This window comes from Octopus bimaculoides, chromosome 3 (genome assembly GCF_001194135.2).
Source record: "Octopus bimaculoides isolate UCB-OBI-ISO-001 chromosome 3, ASM119413v2, whole genome shotgun sequence".
Lineage (NCBI taxonomy): Eukaryota > Metazoa > Mollusca > Cephalopoda > Octopoda > Octopodidae > Octopus > Octopus bimaculoides.
The window spans coordinates 99,536,431-99,550,356 of NC_068983.1; the positions used below are offsets into that span (position 1 = coordinate 99,536,431).

Sequence of the window (13,926 nt, forward strand, 5' to 3'; positions counted from 1 at the left end):
AATTTCGGGCCTTGTGCCTAAAGTAGAAAAGAATGTATGCTTTTCATCCAAAAAAGGCGGCGAGTTGGTTGAAACGTTAGCACGATGGACGAAATGCTTAGCGGTATTTCGTCTGTCTTTACGTTTTGAGTTCAAATTCCGCTTAGGTCGACTTTACCTTTCATCCTTTCGGGGCCGGTAAATTAAGTAACAGTTGCGTACTAGGGTCGATCTAATCGACTGCTCCCCTCCCCAAAAGTTTCGGACCTTGTGCCTAGAGTAGAAAAGAATCGTTAGTACGTTGGGCAAAATGCTTAGCATTAGTCCGTCTTTACGTTCTTAGTTCAAATGCCACGGGGGTCAACTTTACCTTTCATTCTTTCGGGGTCGATAAAATAAGTACCAGTTCTGCACTGGGGTCAATGTAATGGGCTAACTCACTCACTCGAAATTGCTAAACTTGTGCCAAAATTTGAAACCTATATTTCATAACAGACTTATTTCAATAAAATTGTTTGATGGCTAATACCAGAAGGAAAAATGAATGCCACAATACATGTGATAGCCTCATGTATGTTTAAAAGAGTTTTGTTTTATCGCTCAAAGGCAAGTAAAAACAAACAAACAAAAAAAAGCATATTTTCATGCAGTGTACTATAGTAAAAAAGTAACCCGGAAGTGACGAGAATGTCATCCCAGAATTTTATAAAAAGAACTTAAAGATTTCCCTCATTATGCCACGCTCACGATCACTTACATGTTTAGCACTGTCTAGCGATGTGTTAAGCATTTCAGAAGCAACAGCTGAGGTACACCGTTTCAATGTACTATTCCTATCATTGAGACAGCAACTCGGTGGCTTGCAAGTCAGCACATGATAAACAACGCAGTTACATGTGAGCAGTGTAATAAATCCTACTCGATTAATGAGCTGTAGAGAAAGATCCGACAAGAAGCAGTGGCGTTGTTCTTGTAAATTTGTGAATTCACTTAGAGAATACGAGCAAATTCCTTTTTCGAGAAGGGCCAGTTGACTCTACCAATGATAATTCAAGTAAAGTACATGTTGGTAAAAGACTATGTCACCACTTCCGGCTTCTATCGCAATTTACTTAAATTTTTTAGGACAATTCACTTTCACTTTTTACGACAGTAAACTGCGTCTTATTAACCAATTATTAATGTAGCAGTCATCATCATCATCATCAATGATGTTAGCTGGGCGTCTCGAAAGGAGACCGTGTGTTCAAGTCGTGGACAAAACAGGTTTACACGGGAATGATTTCCAACAAACTTTCAGACTCATGGAAGCTGAATTCTACACTGCTAGCTAAACCCCCGTCACCTTATTGATTTCCCTGTAGTGTCACAACCCAAAGCAGCGAATTGTTCTTACTGCTGTATTTATAGTCAATGATTTGGACAGCGTGGTTTGTGAGTTTAGTATCTGAGCACAGCGTTGATGATAGGATACAAACTTCCGATCTCTTTGCTTATTCCTATCCACTCAGCTATTCAGTCTGTCGTAAAAGAACCATACGTCTTCATAATTATGTAACACATCAAAGAGCTTGTGAATTAATTTCCCCTTAAGGATATATATTTGTCCTTGTCCTAATAAAATTTTGCATATTTTCGTTAAGCTAGTTTGTTTAAATGCTAAATATTGACAGATTTTCATCCCCACGTGTCTTAGAGTGCGCGCCTTTAAGCTTCGCTTTGAAGAATTGGTTAGGAGCTAATCTGGCTGTAAGCGCATCAGTTGTAACGCTTTCCTAAATTCCTCTCGTAAGTTTTTAATTAACTTCTATTCTAGTTTTCTCAAACGCTATAACCTTACTAAATCTTACTGGTATTACTTTAATTGCATTTATCAGGGCAAACAAGCATTTGTTGTCGATGATTGCCTCTTTCAACGCCCGTTTAATTCATTTACCCGGCCTTTGTAAGTATGGCGCATCTGGAGTAGCGCGTTTAGCTTCCAGTGACCGGTTCTTTCCTACGAAGCCTATCTAGGGATCGACCGTACAGTGCATAAATTTTTAATTGAGGACAATTTATGCTAACCCCATCTACTGGCCTACAAAATATTCTACCTATATGCAATCTGGATGTCATGTTGCAGTTTGCCCATGTCCACATTGGCAGATCCGGGAAATTTAGTCGATACTTTTTAGACAGGTGGAAAAGTCTGAGCAAATATGTGAGACTTTTGCACTGCCCTCTTCCATCAGTTAACCCCACACAGTCTAAGCGTTCATCCAATATATATTTCCAATCTCCTTCTAGCACTAAGGAGCCGGTCGTTTCCCGGAAACATTCAAGATACTTATCGAAATTTAGTTACCCGGTCCCTGTTGGAGTATAGCCTGAAGATATTACAAGTCTGGAGGTATGGCCTTCGCTGCTAAAGTATCATCAACTTAACTTCTGGGCTCAAGAAGATGGTATGTGTCATAAGATCCAGGCCTTTCCACAACAAAACAACTACTCCACCTCCAAATACTAGTTGATTTGAAGGATTGCGATTCGGAAATTCTGGTCTCGCTTATGGCCACTACATCTATATCTAGTGACCTGATGTTGTTGAGAAGGTGGCCCTGCTTCCATGGCAACTCAAGGCCATCATGCACATTTATTTGGCCTATTCTAAGCAAGGTCATGTGAGGCAGAATGGGGAAGTGAGAAAGACCCATTAATTTTCCTCAGTTCCTCCATCTGGTTGTAGTTCTTCATATAGTCTTTTGTTAATATTTCCTCTCAAGTTTCCTACTCTGTTGTGATATATATTTTTTTAAATGTATATGAGTTGTGATATTTTGATGATTTTTATGTGTGTTGGTATGCTATTTGTTGTAGTTAGTGAGTGTGTGTGATACTTATATGCTGAAGTATGATTCATTAGTTTTGTTATTGTTTGTGTGTGGTTAATAATGTTTTGCCTGTGTTGGTGGATGTTCTGATTGTTAAGATAATTGTGAATTTGATTGTGCTTGTGCTTATAATGTTGGTGATGTTTGTGATAGTAGTGATAGGAATGATGGTATTCAGAGTACTGGTATAGGTGCTATTGGGGTGGGAGTGGTGCATCGTTGCTCAAAAGCATCTCCCCCGTTTGATCGTATCTCCTAGTTTTTCCGTGGGCGTGTTGTTATCTCCTTTCCTTTTCTTTCGTTTAGTCATTTTTTTGCCATTTAAGGTTCTCTCCGTCACAGTCACCACACAACATGCCAGGGTGGTCCGAGACGAGGAAGAGCATGTTTTGGGGTGTGTGGTTTTGTTATGTTATTGATGTATCAATTGTTGTTTGGGGAATTCTGTTGTCTGTAGTGCGGTGGCCCTTGAAGATGGTATTTCTTCTGTTCTTCATGTTACTATTGCTTCCACTGGTGCTGCTGTTGTTGCTGTAGATGATATATCTAGTCTTATAGCTTGTGTTGCAATCACTATTGCTGCGATTGAATGCTGTTGTATTTGTTGTTGCAGTTTATGTTGATGCTTTGATGTTGGCAGTAGTGTAGGCCAGCAGTCATTTTCTGTTGTTGTTAGAGATAGAAACCTTGAGGTGATTGGTGTTTCCACAGTTGTAGCATTGATGCCTTCTGCCCTTCTCTATTAGGTCGGAGATCCTGTTCAGTGTCTCGGTTTCCCCCTGAATTAAGCATCTCGTGAGGGCTCAAAGCATCTCATTGTTTGAGCACAAGAAGAAGAGATTTATGAACCTATCAAAATTAATATTAGACAGAGACTCCTGGTGTAGCAAAATAGGTCCTCTGTTTTCTTTTGTGTGCTTCTGCCTGTAATATCAAAGTGTTTGACACTACTTTCTTGAAAAAAGAAGAGAGTATACAATATATATTGCATGGTAAATTATTTTCTATATTAAATTATTTTTCTTGCATTGTGATTCAGGTGAGAACATTTTGCTTTGGTATTTGTATTCGTTTTATATACAAAAGAATGGATTCCATATTTTATCCGAGGTAATCGTTTTCCTTGGTTGGTTTCTAATGCGTTTTGCTATGTTGCTATGACGTTCCATTTGTTAATTGGTTGTTTGTGTTAGGTTTTCATTTGTTGTTTTTGCTTTGTTTCTTTATGTGTAATTCGGTTGTTTTGAAGAGTTTTTATTTAGCTAGTCGGCTTCCACGGTTTTCTGATATCCTGTTTTTCTCGTCGCGATTCAATTATTTCATATCCTATTTATCTAGAGCCTCTTTTTTGCGGTAGCTATGTTTTAGCAGTTTTTAGTCATGGTTCGGTATTTTCTTATCCTGTTTTTGTTGAAATGCTATTCTGTGTATTTTTAAAACTACTTCCCCATACATACATACATACATACATACATACATACATACATACATACATACATATAAGCGTTGTAGAACCGTGTGATCAGATAAAAACCAACCGTAAACGGGAAAAAAATGAAGAACTTGTTTTCAAAATGATGAAAGTTATTCTTGTTGATGATAAAACATAAAGCTGGCCGTTAACCAAACGAGAAACAATAAGATAGATTAACAAATTGCTACAGGACCAATGAAGAAAGAAAAATTACCCAGCTGGGAGCACATAAATTTGACGTTTACATAGCTAAAATATAGCTCAAGAGATCATTGGCTAAAGTTCTTTTTTTATTTGCTTAAATATTATACGTAAGGAACAAAGCACTGAAATTAAACTTGTCATCTGCAAGAATTCGCTTTCTACCCTCACTTTCAAACACACATACTCACACTCACGCATATGTACACATACACACACACACACACATACACACATCTATATGTATGCATGTATGTGTGTAAATACTTTTTGTGCAATGGCTCATAATGATAAAGCTATTGGGGACAATTTACACCTACTGTCTATCCTAATTACTTAAAACACGTTTCTGATAAAATGCATATTCGTGAGTCCATTATACATCTCTCCGATACACGTACCAATTATAATTTTTTTGTCATTTAAGCCGATGAACTACCGCGTACTTTATAATTATTTCGCTCCAACTCAATGTCATCCACCAGACCTCAACACCCTTCACATATCTTGGCAGAAGTGTTCTGTTCCATACACCAGAACTCGCCTCTTCTTGCAATATACAAACGTATGTTATTTTACGCTTTACATAAAATCTAAGATTTAAAATCTTGGTTAAATGTAACTCTTACTTTGTCGGGATTACAACTATCCAAAGATAGAAGTTACGACGACGAGGGTTCCAGTTGATCCAATCAAGGGAACAGCCTGCCCGTGAAATTAATGTGCACGTGGCTGAGCGCTCCACAGTCACGTGTACCCTTAACGTAGTTCTCAGGAAGATTCAGCGTGACACAGAGTGTGACAAAGCTGGCCCTTTTGAAATACAGGCACAACTCATTTTTGCTAGCTGAGTAGACTGGAGCAATATGAAATAAAGGGTCTTGCTCAAGGGCACAGCGCGTCGCCGAGAATCGAACTCACAACCTTGCGATCGTGAGCTGAACACCCTAACTACTAAGCCACGCGCCTTCACAGATAATAACAGGAGCTATAAAGGACAATATGCGCTGACAAATACGTAATTCCTATTAAAATCTAAGCCATTGAATTCAACATTTCATAACTAATATCTGAGTTTTGGGTAAACAAAAAAAGTGAATTAAATTAATCCTGTATATAATTCCTGTCATTATTGATGATTTCCTTCCATCTACTCATAAGTGTTTTTTTAATTCCATTGGTGAAAAACTCTTTTGGTTTCGATGAGAAGAAGGAAGAGAAATCAGTTTCGACCTCTTTGAGCATTTTGAGTGCTAATTTGGGTTGTAGTTTAGCCTGTTCTCCACAGCTAAGCGTCGTTTAACATTTTCATTTAAAAATTCATTTTTCATTACCAATCTGTTAAAAAAAAGTGAGATTCGTTCACGAGATTGAAGAGATGAACACTCGTGATTTTCGGTTGGCTTCTATCAAGCCATGGGGAACTCATTTTCCAAGTTTGGGCATCTTTCCAAGCTGTTGAAGATGGCAGTGAACAGTTGAGTGGCTTGAATTGAGCTTGCTTGCCAATTCTTCAACTGACACAGTATTAACCTTCTCTAGCTCTGACAAAAGAAGCTCATCATCAAATTCAACAGGACGTTCTATTCGTGGCCTCTCTCTTAAGCTGAAATTACCACCTTTGAACTTTGCAACCCATCTTCTGCAACTTCTTTCGTTCAAGCACTCTTCCCCTTAAAGAGAATGGCTATTTCGAGTTGCTTCAGCTGTACTGTTTCCCCTTTTGAACTCATAAAGCATAATGTGCTTTAAATGCTCCTTCGATACGTCCATCTTTTAGTGGTTAATTTTAGTAATTAATTCAATCAGATTATTCTGCAAAAAGAAATATAAAGTTAAAGGTTTCTAAATTCATATGAGTATCTAGCAATACCATTTGACATTTTAGAATACTGTAAAATTTGATAGAAGTTACATATATGATATTTCGGACATTATTTATAGGATGACTTGATATGTACAATATAATGCAAAAATATTCATATCGTAGACATGCTGATCGATCTCCTTAATGAATGCCATGTTTGTGTCTACAGAAGTAGTATATAAAAAATACTTTAACCTTCTATTTGGAAATCGTGAGGTTGCGCTACGCGTTACTCGGTTTAACTTACCCTTTAGCTTCTGGGTGATCTTAAAAAAAGAAAAAGAAAATGTGCCATGAGCCAAAGTAAGAAGTTCAAGGAAACATGTTGACTGGAGGCAGGATTGGAGTAGAGGATGCTAGAAACTCTTTTTCTTTCTCATTGTTTTTTCGTTTTTGATGTTTTCAAAAGTCTTATGATATCTCGATAACCTATTCAACTTTCTTATATTGCTTTGTGAAACTGTTTTTTTTGTTTTTTTTTTTTCACTATTTAGCAGGGTCGATAAAATACATTTTTCCAACGAATAAACGATTCTGACAATCCACAGATCTAATATTAGTAGTTTACTAGCATCTAAATGAAATTGCATATATTTCGGATCTTATTTTCAATCTAGTACGAATATTGCTACAACAAAGCTGTATTACAACTATCAAATTTAACGGTGTTGTTATTTAGCTTCAGATTACCCCACCGAAGAAGCAGATCTATGATCAAAAAGCATTCCAGCCGCAACCATCCCTTCTTTCCTTTTTTTACGATAGTCGTGTAGGGTTTCAGAGAGATTTGGTTGGCAATTCATGCTGGTCGAACGATTACGCGGTGATTCGTTGTTCGTTGATCTAAATCTAACGTTGTCAATGGTCGTGTGATTCTTTTGGGTTGTTTTCTCCTTAAAAGATATTTCTACTTAAATGGACAGCTATGTTTATAATAACTAATTAGAATAGTCTTGGAAAGACATGGTCTATAACTTGGATCTTGTTGAAAGGTTCATGACGAGCCTAGTGAATGGGTTGACTACTTTTAAGTATAGTCAATTTGTGGTTAATAGTATTTTAATTTTATTTAGGTTGCGAGTATGACAAAGAAAGTTAGGAACAATCGCAGTTATTGCGTCTTGTATCAGAAAGTTAATAGTGGAATGGATGTGTAATATGATAACGATTTCTTACATCAACACAAATCGACAGTGTAGTTGACTCTTCTCCGTATTACTAGTACTTATTTTATAGACCTTCCCTCCAGGAATAAATGGTAAAGGTCCACTCCACCAGAATCCCAACTCAGAACCTAAGACATTTTGCCCAACGCTCTATTAATTCTATAACTCACTGTCCTTGGTGAAAGGTTTAATGAGGTTTTTTCTCAATGACTTGAAACAATGTCACATTCTTTTAGCCAGGAATATAGTCGATTCAATCAATTTCAATATTTGTCTTTATTTTATGACCCCCAGAGTATCAAAATTGAAACTCAACGAGATTCATAAAAGGCTGTGACTGAATATCGCAATCGATTCTGCCTTGGTTGGAGCTATAATATTGATTTCCTACTCAAGCAGAAGGCGTAATATTTGGAGGAAGATAAGAGTGCGTAATATAAATTCAGTTAACTCGTACTGATTTTATTGACCAGGACGGGATTTGAACTTAGAGTGTAAAGGGCCATAACAAAATATTACATTTTGTCTGACGCTTTAACGATTCTGCCCCATAATATCAATGCTACTGATTGCTTCAGAACATAATTTTTCGTCTGAATCTTGTGTTTTGTCACTTCTTGATCAGTACTCGTACAAGTTTAAACGATTGTAACCCACCGCAAATTCTTCCGTTTTCACTCATTTAATTAGGGTTACTGATGCAAGTTCAAGTGCGATTTTTCTGTATTTGTAAATAATTTGGTCCTTTCATGTGTAGAGGTATTGTATCTTTTGTGTAAGGCATGTGAATTCTCAATGTTCTCCGTTATAATTACAGGTGTCCTACAGGAGAGTTAAAACAATTTAAAATGTCTTCCTTAAGAGTTCTGTGTTCAATACCTGCCATGTGTTGTCGCTGCTACATTGACGGTTTTGTCAGTTTCTCTTGAGACATTTTTGGGTGTTTGCGTTTCTATTGTCAATATCATATCTTCTGTTAAGGGCGGCGAACTGGCAGAATCGTTAACCCGCCGGGAAAAATACTTAGCGGCTATTTCACCCGTCTTCACGTTCTGAGTTCAAATTTCGCCGAGGTCGACTTTGCATTTCAGCCTATCGGAATCATCATCATCATCGTTTAACGTCCGTCTTCCATGCATAAAATAAGTACCAGTTGAACACTGGAGTCGATGTAATCGACTTACCCTACCCACGAAATTGTTGACCTTATGCCAAAATTTGAAATCAATATCATATCTTTTGTTAAGGGCGGTGAGCTGGCAGGGTCGTTAGTACGTCGGGCAAAATGCTTAGTGGCATTTCGTCCGTCTTCACCTTCTGAGTTCAAATTCCGCCGAGGTCGACTTTGCATTTCAACCTATCGGAGTCGATAAAATAAATGCCAGTTGAACACTGGAGTCGACGTAACTGACTAACCCCATCCCCGAAATTGCTGGCCTTGTGCCAAAAATGAAATCAATATCATACGAGGATAGGCTGAAAGGTTTACAGGCTGACTATGAAAGAGTGATGCTAGAGCTGTGAAATTTTACATCCATTAATTTCAGCTGTTCTTATTACTGCACTGTTTCTTTTCAGGTAAACTGACATTAAACTGTCCAAAGAAAGTTCAAATGTAACCAGTAGTGACTTCTCTTGAAAAATGGACAAAATTTTAGCCCCTCCTTCCCCATGGATATTCATGCTGACACGATTGTTACATAAGGGGATGACGGTCCAGTTCTATCAACATTGCAAAAGTGAGTAGCTGAATTTAGGAGTATCGCAGTGATGATGACATTATATCTGCTGTTGCTACTAGTTACTTTTGAAGTCTTCTTTGAACAGTCAGATGTCAGTTTACCTGGAAAACAACCGATGCAGTTGTTGACAAAAAAGCCTATGAACTTTTTTGCCCACCTTCGTATGGTTTGTCTCTACAAGCAAACTAGTATGTTCTAGTAAGTTCTCTTGTTATTAACACCTTTGAAAAACGAAGTATCTCAGCTCATCGGAGCTACCACAATACTGCGGTAGAAATATAAGGCCAGTTTAAGAGTTGTGAGGTTCAGGATGGAAAGACTTGTTGTTTTTGTAGTTCAGTCTCTGGTCAACCCTGATTCCAATCGTGAAAAATTCAGTTTTGTGTGTGGCGGGGAAGGAGTTTGTGGTAGGAGGATATCCAGGACTACATTATTTATTGTGCCTGCTTTTTCTTTTCTTTTTTTTTTTGAAACGGTGTAGAGTCATTTGAGAAAGATCTAGTTGATATTTCTAGCAAGAAGAGCGACTACCTTGAGCCCTCATTGGCTCAAGACTGGAAAGACTTTATGCACTAAATTGATTCGTAGAAAGAAATACTGAGCAGCTCTCAGAAAGCGGGATGATTTAAAAGCGATGATCAGTGAGCCTCAGATCAGGAAAGAATTAAGTTTGTGCCAGTCGCCGTCGATACCGCAGGTGTTCTCAGGTGCCGTCGATACCTCGAGATCCCACACTGCTGATTTCCCCGAAAAATCAGGATAACTGCGGCCTGTCTGAGAAATGATGCCCGCGAGGTGGAGTGGCTGCTGCAGCTAGTCTCTGGCCATTCTCCGCAGCAACGCTTTTGGAATCATGTCTGCGAGGCGCGGCTGAACACGCTATTTGTTCTGGGGTGTACAGCCCGTTACTGCTCCGCATCTTCTGCTGCTTAACTCTCCGCCCGCACCACTTTTTGTTCTTTTCCTTTGATTCCTTGGCGAAGTAGTTATAGGCTTTTTTTTTTCAATAATTTGATATTTTATACTTTTAATGTTTTTTCTTTTTTTTTTCTCCATGTAAAAATGTTGTTAATAAAATGTGATTCGTAGTTTAAAAAAAGAATTGAATAAAAAAAAAACTAATTAAGAAAAGGGGCGGGTATCTTGTCTACTCAATGTGGTAGCTGTCTTCTCAACTAGCTGAGACAAAAATGAATGATAGCTTGGTTAAAGCTATGCTGTCTACGAACACATAAGTACGGGAACGAAATTTGCTTTGTGGGTGCAAACTCAGGTCCAACCCAAAATGTTCAAGGCGTTTTTGCTGCCCCCAACCACCTCAAAAAAATTGTAGGGAATGCAAGCGCACCCCCTGCTCCCGAGTCTATGTGCGAAGAACATTATAAATAGTGTTCCTTAAACAAATTCCCTGAACAATCCTAATAGTGATACCATCCTTGAAGTAATATTGATATTTGTAGTGCAATCATTCTCGAAAATAAAACTTAACTATAAAATGAAATTAAGTAGATTTTCTCTACATTGAAGTCTGACATCAAAATGGCACAGTGATTAGATAGTTTAAGTCATGAAGCTCACATCTAAAATATAGCATGTCATTTTATACTTGTTCCTTTGATTATATTTTGTAAATGTCATTGATTCTATTAATATGAAATTCGAGATGAGCAAATTAATTGATTTTACAGCGAACAGTATTTTGAATGCAGCCAGCTTCACCCGTATGATACCCACCAGGAACTACAAGAGAGAAAGAAACCAGAATGGCAGGAATTAGAAAGCCGTCGAAAAGCTTTCTATTATCTGCGGGCCCAGAATGCATCACGTGATGAGTATAAACATTCTTACACAGACACACCCACAGAAACTCAAATGAATACACATAATGGTAAAATTACAATGTAACTCGCTTTCAAGTATTTCTTGTTCAGTTATTCTATTATCAAAAGAATCGCGATAAATAAGTATGTTAAATAATTGCTTGTCTTATGCATAAATACTTATATTAGCAGACGTAAATAGTTGTGGATAGACTGAATAGGAAATGTGTATGACAGTCATACTATGTTCTAAAATATATTGTAAATTCTGTAGTACAGTAGTATAAAACCAACATTCTTTATATTTAGGTTTCTTTTAAGTTTAACTTAGTGTTAAACTTAAAATAGTGTGTCGAATAATTGTGTGTGTGTGTGTGTGTGTGTGTGTGTGTGTGTGTGTTGTGAGAGAGGGGGAGCATTTATATATTCAAATATAGTAGGAAACAAGATAACGTATAATTCTAGACATTAAGCAAAATATCAAATGATTAATATTTAATGGACATTTTCAGTTTAAGAGTGTGTCGCTTATCAGTCTATCAAAATATATAACTCTTCGCGCATTTAATTAACTCTATTGCATATGAAAAGTTTACAACTCGTTTATATCACCGAGCACTCTCTATGAAGCAATTATGTCAAATAGTTGCAACATTCATTGTACTGACATACATGTATACATATGTGAAGCTCTAATATTGTATGTATGTATGTATGTATGTATGTATGTATGTATGAATGAACTTTTGTATGTATAAGTTTGTGTGTATGTATATAATCATTTTCTCTCCCCACCATTTTTTTTATGTGTAATTATCGCCTTCTTTCCACTGTGAAACAAAGTGCTAAATTTCTGTATTTTACAATTATAATCCTCTTCCTGTTTCTTATTGAGAGCTTTGCTACTTCGAGTCTTGTTTTCTCTCTCTCTCTCTCTCTCTCTCTCTCTCTCTCTCTCTCTCTCTTTTCTCCCTCGCTTTCTCTCTATCTATAGCTATCTATTTCTCTCGCTTTCTTAGCAGAAGACATGATTAATGCTGATGTTGATGCTACTATGCGCAACAATTATGAACTGTTTTTAACAAATTTAAGCGGTAAATCAGATTTTGAGGATCAAAATGTGTGTGCATTAAATGTCTTGCATGGAGAAATATTTATTGCCAACAAAGGAGCAGTCTATTCTGCTGTTTTTGACAGAAGATGGAACTTACTTCTATGGTGGAATTGGAACGACATTCATTATCCGTATTATACTCATCAAAACCCGTCAGCATAAAGGCATAGCTATTACACTTGTTTCTTCAGGCGTCGTTGCTCACATTCCTACTGGGGAGGGAGACATACAATGCATTCTTATTTCAAACTTCTCTTGAATTTGGGCATATCCATAACACCTGCTTGCAACATCCAAGGATTCGGGACCCGGACAATATCTTAAGAGAATCCAAATGATTGTCTGGGATTAATATACAATGTTCACAAGATAGCTCCAGAGGTTCCGGACAAGACATTATAAGACTTTCGTGGCAATAGTGCTCAAATCATTTTGGGGTAAGGTATAAAGTACAGCTTTCCTTCTCAAGTTACAAGGGCCGGTTTCCCAGTTTGAATGGCGTATATATTCCCCACTTGGACGGGACGCCAGTCAGTCGCAGGATTACTCATTTTTGCCAGCTGAGTGGACTGGAGCAACGTGAAATGAAATGTTTTGCTCAAGAACACAACGCGTCGCCCGGTCCATGGTTCGAAACCACAATCTTACGATCATGAGTCCAACACCCTAACCACTAAGCCGCGCGCCTCCACATTAGAAGCAAAGTTGACGACGGCAAGACTTGAAACCAAATTGTAAAGATCAAAACGTATACCAGAGAGGATTATTTATCTCGTGCGCTAACGGTTCTGCCACCTCGCCACCATAACCTTTTTGGAGACTATCAGGTCATTTTCCTGTAGTAATGGCACCACAAATCCGGCTCCTAAAACGACGAATTATATCAAAAACTTTTGTCAAATTGAAGTATAATTAACTAACACACAAGTAGCTGTGAAAAAACAAGCAAACCAAAAAATTGTGTCTACAGCATCAACAGGCATATGTTGCAGGTACTTCCAGGAAATAGTAATGCCTATAAACCAATAAGATACTGTTGTGGATGAGAAAGAAATAGTTTACTATCCAACAGAATTTCAAAATTCACTGGTCTATGCTGTATAGATTTTAGGTGAAAAAGAGAAAAAAAAGAACCCTCAAATGTAACTGCATAATTTTATATCAGCCGCGACTGTGCCATGAAATTTATGCTAGTGACATCGACACCACTATTCTCTTTGGGTGCACTAATGGGGACGATGTAATTATACCCAGAATTCCACTTTATAAACAGTACAGTGATTAATTAGTAACTCATCAAATAAACAATTAAAGCTGATAGGACATGGCATTATTACTTTTAACCACAACAGCAATCTGTCGGCTGAAACATTTGACAGTTGGAAAATATCAAAAAAACAAGTCGAAATTGAGTTAAAAAACATAAATCACCTTTATAACTGGAAATGGGTATAATAAATACAGCGAAGGAAAAAAATCATTTTGGAAGTCATGAGGTTAAGAAAAATATGCTGTAAAGGATAGAATTAGAAGTAGGAAAATGGCGAATAAGTATCACGAAAAACAAGTGAATAATATTTACAATAAACGCGGGAATGGCTGTGTGGTAAGAAGCTTGCTTCCTAACCACATGGTTCCAGGTTCAGTCCTACTGCGTGGCACCTTGGACAGGTGTCTTCTACTATAGCCT

General features: G+C 37.5%; 1 protein-coding gene across 3 annotated transcripts in view; it reads left to right on the forward strand.

Moving 5' to 3' along the window:
- LOC106881721 (uncharacterized) overlaps positions 1 to 13,926 on the forward strand; it is a 31,169-nt gene that overhangs the window by 11,509 nt on the left and 5,734 nt on the right. For 2 of the 3 annotated variants that reach the window (XM_014932202.2, XM_014932203.2), the window contains one exon: positions 10,991 to 11,190. In XM_014932202.2, the coding sequence (XP_014787688.1) occupies positions 10,991 to 11,190 (200 nt within the window). Of the gene's footprint in view, positions 1 to 10,990; positions 11,204 to 13,926 lie in introns of all 3 variants that reach the window. The other variant, XM_052966350.1, reaches the window with a different exon arrangement.